Consider the following 13,561-nt stretch of genomic DNA (forward strand, 5'->3'; position numbering starts at 1 on the left):
GAGTCATAGTTCCAAATTGTTTTGCAAAATGGCTGGTTAGACCTATTCTTATCTCTACCAAAAGTGCATTAATATGCATATTTTTCCCACAGTAACTCCAACATCTGTTACCTTTTTTTTGTTAAGTTTGCCAATCTGATGGGTATGAGGTAGTACTTCAGAATTATTTTAATTTTCTTTTTTTTTTCTAACTATTAGTAACTCAGAGCATTTTTTCATTTGGCTATTGAAGTAAGTGAAATTTTTGAAAATCATAGAATCCTAGACCAAGAAATGGCAAAGCCCAATCAATGAAGCTCTCCAACTCTGGGAAGAAACACATCTAAACATCTAGAGGTTGTATGAAAATTGGAACAATAATGTTGAAATAATTTACCTTTGAGTACCACATTTAAGCATTACCTCTATTTCAGTTGTTAAATATTCATTTCTTAATTTGTGTTCTTAGGCCATACTTCTAGAGCTGCGAGGACGTACCGTGTACCCATTTTCTACCCTAGAAATTGTTAACAGCCAAATGGACCTGTGGTCTGTGGAGAGACTGAGCAAATCTCTTCTTTCCAGCAATTTGCTCTCAATTGTATTGGATTACAACAAGTAAGGAAAAGAATATGAAAGTTATATCCTGGTAGCTAATCAGACCCAGTATCTCTTCTTGCCAAATACAGTCAGTCATGAGTGGAAGATAAGGCTGCTAAGAGGTATCATCAATGTCCTAGGAGCATGAATCTAGCACTCAAAGCCATTATAAGGAAAACTACAATCCATGGAAATCTGACTCCTTGGATTCATGAAGCAGGGCTTCCAATGTACTTGGAAACCTCTTGTTTTTTAAATGATTGCTCTGAATATCTCTAAGAAGAGCAAGATGTTTCAGAAAATTCATTTTGATCCCAAGGCAACTGTTCAGCTTCTTTCTTCCGTGATTGAAATGATTTGCAAGTAATGTTAAACCCTTAGTAGGATGATCTCTCTTTGGGCTAGGGCCAGGGCTAGGCCAAATCTTTTCAAGAGTGGAACTGTCTTCTATTCTTTCATTTTGTTCATTTCGGCTGATCTTGTTTGGTCAAACAGTGTAGCCTAAAGTGGTGTAAAGTGCACTGGACTCAAAGCCAAAAGACTTGGGTTTGAATCTTGGCTGCATCACAAGTTGTGCAACTTGGAGCTAGTCATTTAATCTCTATGAGTCCCACTTTCCTCAGCTGGATAATGTTAGTGATATGTGTAATGGAAATGAAATACCAGAGCTCCCTTGTCTGCTCTGGCTAGAGCACACCCTGTGGAATCCTGAGCCTGTGCCCTGGGCACTTTGAGAAGAAATATGGCAGCTCAAATTAGGAGCTGAACTTTTCTCTCCTTTCCAAGGAGAAGCTTGAAGAATCCTGATGCCATCATCAAGAAGGAAGGGAGAGAGACATGCAGAGGGTAAGATCATTTCCCTATGAAGTGGGTCAACCCTCTTGGTTTAGTAGCTAATCCTCTCTGACTGTAGCTTTGCTTCAGCCTCTCCTCTTTCAGTCAAAAGAAGATGGGGGATAAGTGACCATCTTGGATTTGCTAGCCATCCCCAACCAACAAGCCTTTCAGCACTGATCACATTTCTCTGCAAGTGACCCAGATACAGCCTCAGGATTGCATGGGATGTGCTTTAACTAGATCAGATTGGGGCTGAGGTGTGGGGGAAGAACATCCATTTGCCCTCTCCCCTCTCATTATCCCTCTATGGCATTGAGATTTAGAAGAGAGTCCCTAGTTAGCCCAAGTCAGGAAGACTTGCCTCTAATACATGCTGGCAGTGGGATCCTGGGTAAATCACTCAATCTCGTAGACTTTACCTTCATGACATGACATGACATGACATGACATCTCTTATTTCTACTTACTCCTCTTCATTCTCCTGACCATCAACCTAATTGAAGTCTTTGTCATCTCTTGCAGTAGCTTCCAAATTGGTCTCCCTTGCTTCCAGCTTCTCCTCATCCTTTCTTCACATTTCTGTCAAAATCTCCCTAAAGCCCATGATTAACACAGTGTCTGGCACATAATAGGGGCTTAATAAATGTTTGTTGACTAATAGGCCTGACCCTGTGACACCTGTGCTCTAAAATCTTCAGTGGTTCTCTGTTTCCCCTAGGACAAAATCAAACTGTCTGACTCAACATTTAGAGATCACCACAACCTGGCTCCAGCCTACTTTTTCAGGTTTATTTTATTCTATTCTGTTTCACACACTACATTTCAGACAAATTGGCATCTTTGCGGTTCTCTGAATAAGGCATTCCATCTACTGACTTCATGCCTTTATACTGGCTGTCTTGTATGTATAGAATGTACTTCCTTCTCAACTCCTCTTCAATTACTTAGGGTCTTTTTCACTCCTGGTCTAGAACTCTATGCATTCCATCTCTTAGCTAGAGGAAAAGCCTACAATTCTTAATCCCTCTTCAGCTAAAACCCTATTGGAGATTAGTTTACCTAGGTCAGTGAGTTTCAGATCCTGGAGAAAGGGAAGCAAGCAGCTGAATATCATGGCACTGAGGGATAGGGAGAGACAGTCACTTGGTCCAAACCTCTCATTTTACATGTAAGGAAACTGATCCTAAAGGGTTCCCGACAAAGCAGTTACCAAATGGAAAATGTAGAATTCAGAAGTGAATTTGGAGTCTGATAATCTCGGTTCAAATTCTGCCTTGCCTCCTAATGTGATTTTGGTCAAACTGCTTACCCTGGTAGCTTTGTGAGACCACAGATTTAGAGCCAGGTCATCCAACCCACTCCCTCACCCCTCCCCTTTTGCAAATTGAGAATTGATACCCCAAGGTGCTGAAAGGAGCCTTATATGTGCATCAGAGCAAAAATTCAAACCCAGGCCCTCAGATTCCAAATCCAGCATTCATTCCATGCCACTACCCTAAAATGAAGGAATTGGATTAAATAATCTCTCCTTTCCTTCTCTAAATCCAGTAATAAGCAGTTAATTTGTTCTTTTTCTTTTAAGGTTTGGAAATGAGGGAGTTGACATTCTTATGTCTGGCCTGGAAAACAACCAAAAGCTTAAAATTCTCAGCCTGCAGTATTGCAATCTGGGACCAACTATCGGCTCAAAGCTGGGCTGGGCAATTAGCCAAAGTGCCATTTGGTAAGTCCAACCATCCAGTGGCTAGAATTATTCCAGCCAAAGCCTCCAAAAGTTTTTGTTAATTAATCTTTGTATCTTTCGGCGTGCTGCTTGTTTCCAGACTGGTCCATAAATCTGCCTAACTTGTCTTCATGATCTTATTTCTTGTTCCTAGGATAGCTTGTCTTGAAATCAGGTTTATTCTTTTGACAAGATCACAATTCATATATGCTCAAAACTCAAAAAGATCGGTGATCTCATCAAGTTGGGCCCTCCCTCCAATGGGTGAATTGCAATCTATCCATGAGTGCTCTTCCCATGCCTCTCTCCTATAAGGCCATCCAATGTGCTGGAGAACTTCCTCACTTTCTCCTGACATTGTGGAACAAACCCATGAAGCATTCTGGCTGTCTACCTGTTCTCTCTAGCCCCTGCAATGTATCTGCCATATATTTCCCTGATATAATCCTCTATAACTCCTTTTCCAAATATGCTTAGGTTAATATAGATATCAGGCAATAAACATTTGTTAAGCCAGATGCTGTGCTGTAGATACACAGAAAAGCAAAAGAAAATCTCTACTCTCAAAGAACTCCCTATCAGCAGACAACGTACAAACAAATAAGTACATGCAAACTATATGCAGATTAAGTAAAAAAAAAATTAATAGAGAGAAGGCACTAGAATTCAGAGGGATGAGGACAAGATTCTTGTAGAAAGTGGGATTTTAGCCAGGAAGGAAGGAAGCCGGGGAGGGTAGAGATGAGGAGGGAGAGCTAACACAGACAAGATCTGCCCTGGATGAGAAGGTGAGGATGGACTGCAATCTGCGCCAGTGGAGAACACAGATCCACTAGAGTTTATGCTGAAGTCTCTGTAATGTAAAAGTGTACTTTAAAGAAACCTCCTTTTTAGTTAGACTGAAAATTTCAAGAAATAAATATTTTTCCCCTCTAAAGTTTCTTTCCAGCCTAACCTGAAGGAAGGAAAGTATATCAGTATTTAATTAAACTCAACAATGACCTATGCTCAAATCCTTTCTCTCAGGCCTGACCCTTTCCAATGTTTAAAGGTCAAGAATGAGATCTGAGGCCCAGGAAGAGGGCTTAGCAACAGTAACTAAACTCAGAAAGAGAAATAATTGTCAGCTAAGATCCTTGCCTTTCCCATCCCCTAAAGACAGATGCTGTGACTCCACATAAAGGCAGTACTTTCTTTCCCTATTCTCGAGGGATTAGGTATTGATCCAGGGAGGTCTCTTTGAGACTGAGGGCTTATAGAAGAAAATTAAGTGACTGTTTTTCTATTAAGTGCAAAGTATAGTATTAATCTTTTTCTGACAATATGACTACCAAATAATTTATTTAGATTCAATTCAGTTCAGTTCAACAATCATTTACTAGCTGCCTACTCTGCTCAAAAACATTATATATATATATATATATACATATATACATATATACTTCTGCATATAGTTGGTGCTTAGAGCAACTGAAAATCATATCACTTAAAACCTTTATTTTGCCTCTTTACTCTAGCGAACTTTATCTTAGTGGTAATTACTTACAATGTTCTGGGGCCTTGGATCTCATCAGACACATAGCAGAATTTGCAGAAACCCAGGGAGAAGACAGAGCAGCAAAGGTTTTACCAGACAGAAGGAGTCCATCTCAGCAAGTGCTTCCAGGTAAATTGAAGCTGAAGGAACACCAAGTCACTCTGGTGGAAACTTTCTAATAAGGATTTTTTTCTTATTAAAGGTGCATATTCATTTGTAAAAAAGAAATTATTATTCCAGTGACTCAGAAAAGCTTATGGAAAAGTCACTAATGATAGTCAAGACAAGACAATAAGCATTTAGTAAGCTAATACTATGTGCCAGGCACTGTGCTGAACTCTGAGGGTACCTGAAGAAGCAAAAATAATTCCTGCCCTCAATGTGCTTCCATTCCAGTGGGAAAGATGACATGTAAACAACTAGGTAGGTTTGAAAGCTGGAAGGTTTTAGCACCTGAGGGGACATAGAAAGGTCTCCTGGATTAGGGGAACTGGACTTGAATTTTGAAGGATGACAAAGAAACTAAGAAATAACGGTGAGGTGGTAGAGTATTCTAGGATGGGAGAAAGAGATTGAAGACAGAATGTTGTGAATGAGTTTCAGATGTTAGTAGTTCGTTCTTATATGGTCTTTGTATTGCTAGTATATGGCACTGCGCTTTGCACAGAGTAGGCACTTAAGAAATTCTTATTAACTTGGATTAGATAGATTAGCTTTCTTCCCAATGATTCTGTGAATAGGTGGTGCAAGTACTAACCCTACTGCACAGAGAAGGAGGTGGTAATTGAGCCTCACTGAGGGGAAGATTAACTTGGTCCCAACTCACACAGGTAAAACAGCTAGGACTTGAAACCAAGTCCTCTGATTTCCTGCCTCTGGTTCTTTCCTTTATAACATGCTGCCTCCTAAGCATACATGAGGAGGGGACTGAGCCAGGTACCTTATGGATAATAGGTGTGTAGAAGTCATCCTTCAAATGGAAATTGACCCAGGTACCTTACAGAAAACAGGTATATTGATTAGAAGTCATTCTTCAAAAGGAGACTTCTCTTTCTGGAATTGAAAAGAACCTCAAGAAAGAAGGATTCCGAAGCAATTAAGACTGCCTATCCTCAGATTAAGTTGGTCAACCAACCCTCTAATTAATCAGTAACAACCTCACCCATTTTCCCAGGACAGCAGAATCTCATAGGTCTTTGTGCAAAGCCATTGCACTAATGTCAAGAGAAATGAAAATTAAGAAAAGTCAAAAGCTGGAATAAAGACTTTGTGAGAAAGATATAAATATCCCTATAGCTAGGAGACAGGCAAATGTAGTAACTACGGCCCATCTGAAGGGTTTTCAGGGATTTCTGAGATGGATGCATTTGTTCATTCTGAAGAGCAAGCTCAGTACTCTAAAAGAGAGGGAAGGATTGGAAGGTGGTCTTTTGCGATCGTTCCCTCCCTTTGCAGTTATTGTTAATATCATCTTGCACCATTTTCCCTCTCTCTGGGTTTGGCTGATGCTTTACAGCTCACAAATGGATACAGTTTTCTTTATAGGACAAAGGCTTTGTCACTTTGAAACTAAATGATATTTTATACAGTCCTTTAAATTCTTGGCAATAGCCCTCATGCCTTATGGTTTCTGCTCATCTTTAGGGATTGTGGCCAGTTCAAAAAATCTGGGAATAAAGTAGAGGCAGCAATTTTCAGTCATGAAAATGATGCCCAGAAGTTGAAGGGACAAGATCCAGGTCATAAAAATGGTTTGCAAAAGAACAAGAACTACTAAACTATACAAAAAGATCTCTGTGGAACTCAGAAAAGCATGCATGTTTATATGTTTCTTTTTTATTAATATATCATATTACATTTTTACATTTACATAATACATTTATTAATATATCCAGTGCTTAGCACAGTGCCTGGCATATAGTAGGTTCTTAATAAATGCTTATTGATTGATTGGATAATTAATATCATCTCATTAAAATCAGCTTAAAAGATGCATTTTAATCGGGTTTCGGTTATACTCAGGAGTTTTGTGGGTCACAGGTGTTTGATACCTCAGGTATAGGGATAGCTTATTGGACTTGGAATCGAGAAGACTTGAGTTCAAATCTTATCTCATACCCCTTCTCCCAGGCTCAGTTTCACCATTGGTAAAATGGGGATAATAATAACACCTACCTCACAAAATCATTGTGGAAACCAACTGAGATAATTTATGTAATTGCTGTTGCTCACTCATTCTGTCCTATTGTACTCTTTGTGACCCTGTGGGCCATTAATACTGTACTGGGGTATTTTGTCATTTCCTCCTCACTCAGTGGATCACCTTTTCTCAGAACTCTCCACTATGACCTGTCCATCTTAGGTAACCCTTTATGGCATAGCTCATAGTTTCATTGAACTACACAAGCCCCTCTGCGATGACAAGGCAGTGATGTCAAGTGCTTTGTAAATATTATAGCAATTATATAAATACTCCCTTTAAAAAGGCAGTTAGGTGGCATATGGATAAAGAGCTAGATTTGGAATCCAGAAGATCTAAGTTGAAATCTTGCCTCAGATACTTATCAACTATGTGACTCTGGGAGAGTTACTTAACTTTTTTCAAACTCAGTTTCCTCATTTGTAAAATGGGGATAATAATGGCATTGCCTCAGAGAGTTACTGCATGGCTCAGGTGAGCTAATATGTGTGTGTGTGTGTGTGTGTGTATGCATATATATACATATATATATATATATGAAGTGCTTTGCAAACCCAAACTTGCTATATGATCCTAGCTATTATTATTGTGTGACTTTTATATAACATGAAAGATTATTATATTTTACATGTAAATTTTAGCTATATAAATAACTAGAAGTTGTCATGAGAATAAATCCTTATTAACATTGCCAAAATTTGTTCAAGGGATAACTGTCACTAGCCAGAACTGGGGAAGCAAGCTTGTGATATGCCGAGGTACCCTTTGTCCTGAGGTTCCTTTATTTTTGGTGGAAACTTTTTTGACCTGTACCTATAATTTCTTCAGGATATGGAATTCTTGGTGAGGAAACTCTCTCTAGCAATGCAGACGTGAATTTGTTCTGTGATTTATGGTCTTAGAGAGTTGCTGGGGTTGGGAGGTGGGGGAGAAGTAGGGCAGTGACAGAGATTTGCCCAAGGGAACACAACCAATATGTTGGAGACAAAATTTGAAAGTAGGTCCTCCTGACTCTGAGGCTGGCTCTCTCTTTCTTTTGTTTCTTATGTTGCCTATTCTCCTTTTATCAATTAGAAACCCAATGGTATTTTCAACTCAGTTGGGTTAACATTTGAATGGATAATGTGAGACCTTAGTTAATCACATTCAGAAAACTTTAATGACATACATGAAAACAGTAAGTGCCTGCAGTTGGGCACATCTATCATCCCTACCACCCTGGAATCTGAGGATGATGGATCTCTTGAGCTCAGGAGTTCTGAGCTTCAGTGGGCTTAGGCAATTGGGCTTCCACACTAAGTCTACCATCAATATGGTAGACTCTGGGAATGGGGAGGCCTCTAAGTTGCCTAAAAAAGGATGAACCAGTTCAAGTGAGAAACAGAACAGGTCAAATATTTTGAACCAATCTGTAGTGGGATCAATTCTGGGACTAGTCACTATACTTTCATCCCACACAAAATAGGGAGATGCAGTCTTTAAAAAAAAATTAAAACAGTTCCCATGTTTTCTTCTCTATGAAATGCTTGCTGCCACAAGAGTCAGGGAATATTCACATAAGAAGGGGCTGTGCAATCTTGTGCACAAACATATATAACAATCCATAATAAAGAAAAGTGCGAAGAGGAGATTTGGGGGAATTTTCGATTCTTCATTTGGCCTCAGAAATTTCTTTGGTGAATGAATCACTCTATGATTCATTCTTTAAATAGGTCAGACTTCCATTTAGCTTTTTCCCAGAATTACTTCAAACAGGATAGAGTATGGTACCAACCTAGTCTCTAAGATGTGGCATGTAAGGACGGAAGCACAGAAGACTAAAGCAGAACCTGTAAAGACCCATCCAATCTGGAGACTCTTAGAAGGCTTTATTTTCCTTTCTACACAATTGGACAAAGATTACTCAATTACAAAATGCCTGGATCTGTAAAGGTGAAAAATACTTCAGAAAAAAACAAGAAAATCCCCCAAATGTATTTGTATGTATATTTGGTTTTAAACCATTCTTTTTAATTCCTCTGTCTTCTTCAAATTCTCTCTCTCTTTCAAAGATCTCGTTGTGATTGCTTACCAATTACCACATTTCTAAAGAGGCTGGTGAGAAAAGACAATCTAGAGGCTTATAGGTGCTGTTAAATCAAATCCAGAAAATAGCCCATTGTGTCAGCTGGAATTAGCAATCCCTATACATCTGACATGGCTAAGGATGACTTAGAGCTGTCATGAACATTTAGGGGCAGGAATGCCATTGCAATGCACAACCAGTGCTTTCCACAACAGTCCCTTGGCATCAGAAACTTAGAAATTTTAAGAGTTCATCCTATTGCCTCTAAGACAGGCTGAAACTCAATCAGTTTTAGTACTTGACAATCTATTGTACTGCTAAAATGTGTCCTAGAAAGAGTAACTCTCACTCAAATCCAAGTCAACTGCAAATCATGTCATTATTTGCTGGTCCTCTTCGAAAACAAAGGACAAACACAATCTGTAAGTAGACTGAGCTGCCTCAATGGGGACCCAGCTAGTTGGGTAACTCAGCTCATCCTCTCTTCCTTTCCTTCTGCCATCCAAAAAAAGGTAAATTTTGGTGGCCAGAATCTGCTCAGTTAACTTGGGGTTTACCGGTTAGATTTCTTCATTTCTCTCTTTTTCTTTCTTTCCTTCTTTCTTTGTTTCCTCCTTTCTTTCTTTTATTTATTTATTTCTTCCTTCCTTCTTTTCCTTCTTTCTAGATTGCTAGATTTATTTCTTTCTTCCTTTCTTTCTAGATTTCCAAATCTCTTTCTAGATTTCTAGATGTTTTACTTTCTTTCTAGATCTTCTTTCTAGATTTCTCTCTAGATCTTTTTCTAGATCTCTTTCCAGATCTCTTTCTGGATCTCTTTCTAGATTTTCCTAGATCTCCTTCAAGGTCTCTTTGCAGATCTCTTTCTAGATTTTTCTTTCTAGATTTTTCTGGAGCTCTTTCTAGATTCTTTCTAAACTTCTTTCTAGATTGTCTAGATCTCTTTCTAGATTTTTTTCTTTCTAGATTTTTTCTGGATCTCTTTCTAGATCTCTTTCTACAGTATAGTTGACAACCAAGCAAGATCCTGCTAGCATCAGCACCCTTTAAATTTAATCAGAATTATTAACATTTTCTTCATTTCTTTCATAAATCTAAGCCAGGGGTTGGCAAACTTTTTTCTGCAAAGGGATAGAGAGTAAATATTTTAGGCTTTGAAGGGTAAGAGGCAAAATAGAAGAGATTATGCAGATATTTATATAACAAGTGAGAGAAAAATTTGCATACATGTTTAATTGATAAAATTGAAAATATGGTAATGATTTAATACAATTTGTAACAAAGGTCAATTAATAAAAAATGAAATTCCTTTTTGGGGGAGTGGGATAATGATTCACATAACTGAGATTCAAAGTTAGTACCTGGCATATAGTAAGTACCATATAAATGCTATTACTATTATCAGCATAGACACTGCCAAATGCCAATATCAAGCACATAATTCTAATTGAGCATATTCATCTCTTGGAGTGCATTTATAGAATTCTATTAGATTCTTCTCTTGATATGTGGTTTTTAGGATATCAATATATTACACTTTAATTCCTTGAAGGTTAGATGAAAGCTCCTAAATCACTCAGTCAAATGGATTTTGAAATATGGAATATTCTTTTACACTTTCATTGAGGTCTGAAAAAATAATGCTGGAACTGTAGTTTGAGCTCAGAAAACATATCTGCTACAAATTTACGTGAGAATGGAGGGCTCCTTCTTGTTTTGACTTTTTACAGCAGAAGCAGCTTGACATTGCTTGCGATTCAAATTTAATTGTCAGATTGACTTTACTCCATCTTCCATCCATCCTGAGCTGATTTTCCCTGAGATATTTTAATCCACCTTACTTTCTTCTAAACTAGGGATTTTTAACCTGGAATCCATGAAATTGTTTTTAAAAAATATTTTGAGAATTGTATTTCAATAAAATTGGCTTCTTTTATAATCCTACATATTTTATTCTATGCTTTTAAAAAATATACTGTTAGAAGAGATCCATAGGTTTCACCAGACTGCCAAACGGGTTCATGACATCAAAAAGGTTAAGAACCCCTATTCCAAACATTTGAAATGTGCTTTCCTAAAATCTAGATCACATGTCTGACTATTCCCAGATTTCCTCTTGTTCACATATTCTAGGATGGAGTGGTCACTTACCCACCAGGTTCCCATCATTTCAACACCAGAAGCTGGTTCCTCCTGGTTAGTAGAATCTGACCCAGAATAGAATTTCCCCTTATTGTTTCCTCGATCTTTTAAATCAAGTGAAGAATTTATTAGTTGTCTTACTTTTAGCAGGGAGAGAGAAGACTAGTGGATGCTTTGATCACTGAAGTACAACATCATCACCTTAAAATGTCTCAGTGCTAGACTGTGATGCTTTCCAAACTCCTTATCTATTTTCTCTTTCAGTCCAGATGGTCTGTAGTATATTCCAATGACAAAATGACTTCAGTTTCTCCCTCCATTGCCTTTAAACCAGATGTTCTTCATTATATTAGTCCCTTTTGAGTCTAGGATCTCCTCATATGAGTATACCTTCTTATTATAAAATACTACCTTCCCCGTTCCATTTTACCTGTTTTGTCCTATTTCTTTTGAGTAAGGCATATCCATCCAAGCTACAATCTAGTCATGGGTTTCATCCAACTAAGTCTTAATTATTTCCATGAGGCTAAATTTGACCCTTTACATTAAGACCCCTAGATCCTGTTGTTTATTATCTAAACCTTGGGCATCTGCATATAGGCCCTGGAAGCTCTGAGATTTATTAGTGGCCCCTTTCTTGGATTTTGTCTCCTGTGAATTTCTGAGTATATCTTTTTGGCACTCTCTGTAGCATGTGTGAACAAAATGGAGTGATTCTCAAAATGGAGTGGCTCTGGATCCCATGATATCTAACTTCATGTATATACTGTTACATTTGAAAATGAAGTAGACTGAAGCACATTCAATTTATTGGTCTCTCGACTCCTCAATCAGTCAAAAGACCATGAGGTAGGGCTTACTAGCCTTCATATAGTTTTGGGAAGTACAAGAGAACAAAGACCACAAAGCATAAAGCAATATAATTAGTTTCAAAGTCTGAAATATCATAGATGATGGAAAACAATACGATTGGATGGAAGTCAGGAGTGCAGGACTAGCAATAACTCTTCCTTCCATCTTGTTGCTATGGAATGCTCATTGGTGGTGTCCACCTGCATGGTTAGTTAGAGTCACAGTAGTAACAGTTAGCATTGCAGAATTCTTGGAGCCCACCTGCATCTTGCAAAGTTTATTAGTGAGATAACAGTTCTCTCTTAATTGTACATGGGCAATAAAATGTATAGAGACAACGTTCATTTGGATTAAGGTGATTTAGGGGATAACAGCTAAACTTCTGAACTTAACTTGGAGAGAAAGAAATATGGCGTAGGCAATTTACAACCTATTGGGAGTGATATGAAGTAGAATCAATTACAAAATGGAATCAGAATCAATTTGATTTTCTCAATAGAGAAGTATTCCTTCCCTGTTCTTATTAGTTTAAACCCTTTTAATTAGATTTGTAAGACACCTGGCAAAAAAAAATATTCTTACTAGCTTTTGTTAGATGTACTCTTTCTCTGGCCAAGAATCTGTCAACTATAAGCTGTGATCAAGAAATGCATATTCCTTCTCTAATACCACCTTCTTAGCCAGGTGCTCACTTCCCAACTTAATTTCTCTTTTCTTAATTCTTGCCTTTAATAGGCAACAGTATGGAAAACACATCCTGTGACCCTTTGGTCTTCAGTTTCTTGCCAGAGACTTCATAATTATCAGCAATATTTTTGAGGTTCCTCCAAGGAATGTCATTTGTGCCTACGTGGTTCAGAATGTCTTCATTCTGACGTGCTGTGAGAGGCTCTCTGTTTTGTCTTGGATCCATGCCCCATGAAGACAACAGAATCGAGAGTCAGAGTTCCCCTGGATGGGCACTTACAGCTACTTCTTGCTCTAAGATTCCATGACCTTAACCAGTGTCATAGCTTACTTCCCCACCACTATTTAGAATTTTCTCTCCAGAGTGGCTTACTCTCCCAATCCCTGAAAGCCCTAAGTAGGAAGGCAAGTGACCTGGGCAGGAGCAGAGCCACTTGAGACTCTCTATAATGGACTCCTACTCCACTTTCTGCTTCTAGGACTAGTCTCATTTGTTCTTTAGCTATTGGCAAACAGGCTTTGCAACTCTGAACCAGCAGCAAGCAGTAACCTGCCACAAGTTTATGAAATGTGGTATCCAGTCGGGAGAGTTCACAAAGCCTATTAGCCATTATTCTTATTTTTTCTTTTTCTTCTCTTTTTTATAAATAAATTAATTTATTTTTAGTTTTCAACTTCCATAAGTTTATTTTTTCTTTTAAAAACATTTCTTTACTTTATTCTGAACTTAAGAAATAAAGCTAACATTTCTACAACATAGTAAAAAATTTTAAAAGATGATTGTACCTGAAATTGCAAATCTATTATGAACTTGCTATTCCATTTAAATATATAATATCTATCATGTAATTTCTTTGTCCTCTTTCTCCCCCTCCCACTCTAGAGATGGATACCATTAAAAACCATTCTATACATACTTCTATTCATTAGTTCTTTCTC

At 38.0% G+C, this 13,561-nt stretch overlaps 1 protein-coding gene across 5 annotated transcripts in view; it reads left to right on the forward strand.

The window, feature by feature from the left end:
* LOC140509960 (uncharacterized) overlaps positions 1–13,561 on the forward strand; it is a 54,312-nt gene that overhangs the window by 8,942 nt on the left and 31,809 nt on the right. For all 5 annotated transcript variants that reach the window (XM_072618126.1, XM_072618125.1, XM_072618128.1 and 2 more), the window contains 3 exons: positions 449–597; positions 2,999–3,139; positions 4,657–4,805. In XM_072618126.1, the coding sequence (XP_072474227.1) occupies positions 449–597; positions 2,999–3,139; positions 4,657–4,805 (439 nt within the window). The remainder of the gene's footprint in view (positions 1–448; positions 598–2,998; positions 3,140–4,656; positions 4,806–13,561) is intronic.

Source organism: Notamacropus eugenii, chromosome 6 (assembly GCF_028372415.1).
Source record: "Notamacropus eugenii isolate mMacEug1 chromosome 6, mMacEug1.pri_v2, whole genome shotgun sequence".
Taxonomy (NCBI): domain Eukaryota; kingdom Metazoa; phylum Chordata; class Mammalia; order Diprotodontia; family Macropodidae; genus Notamacropus; species Notamacropus eugenii.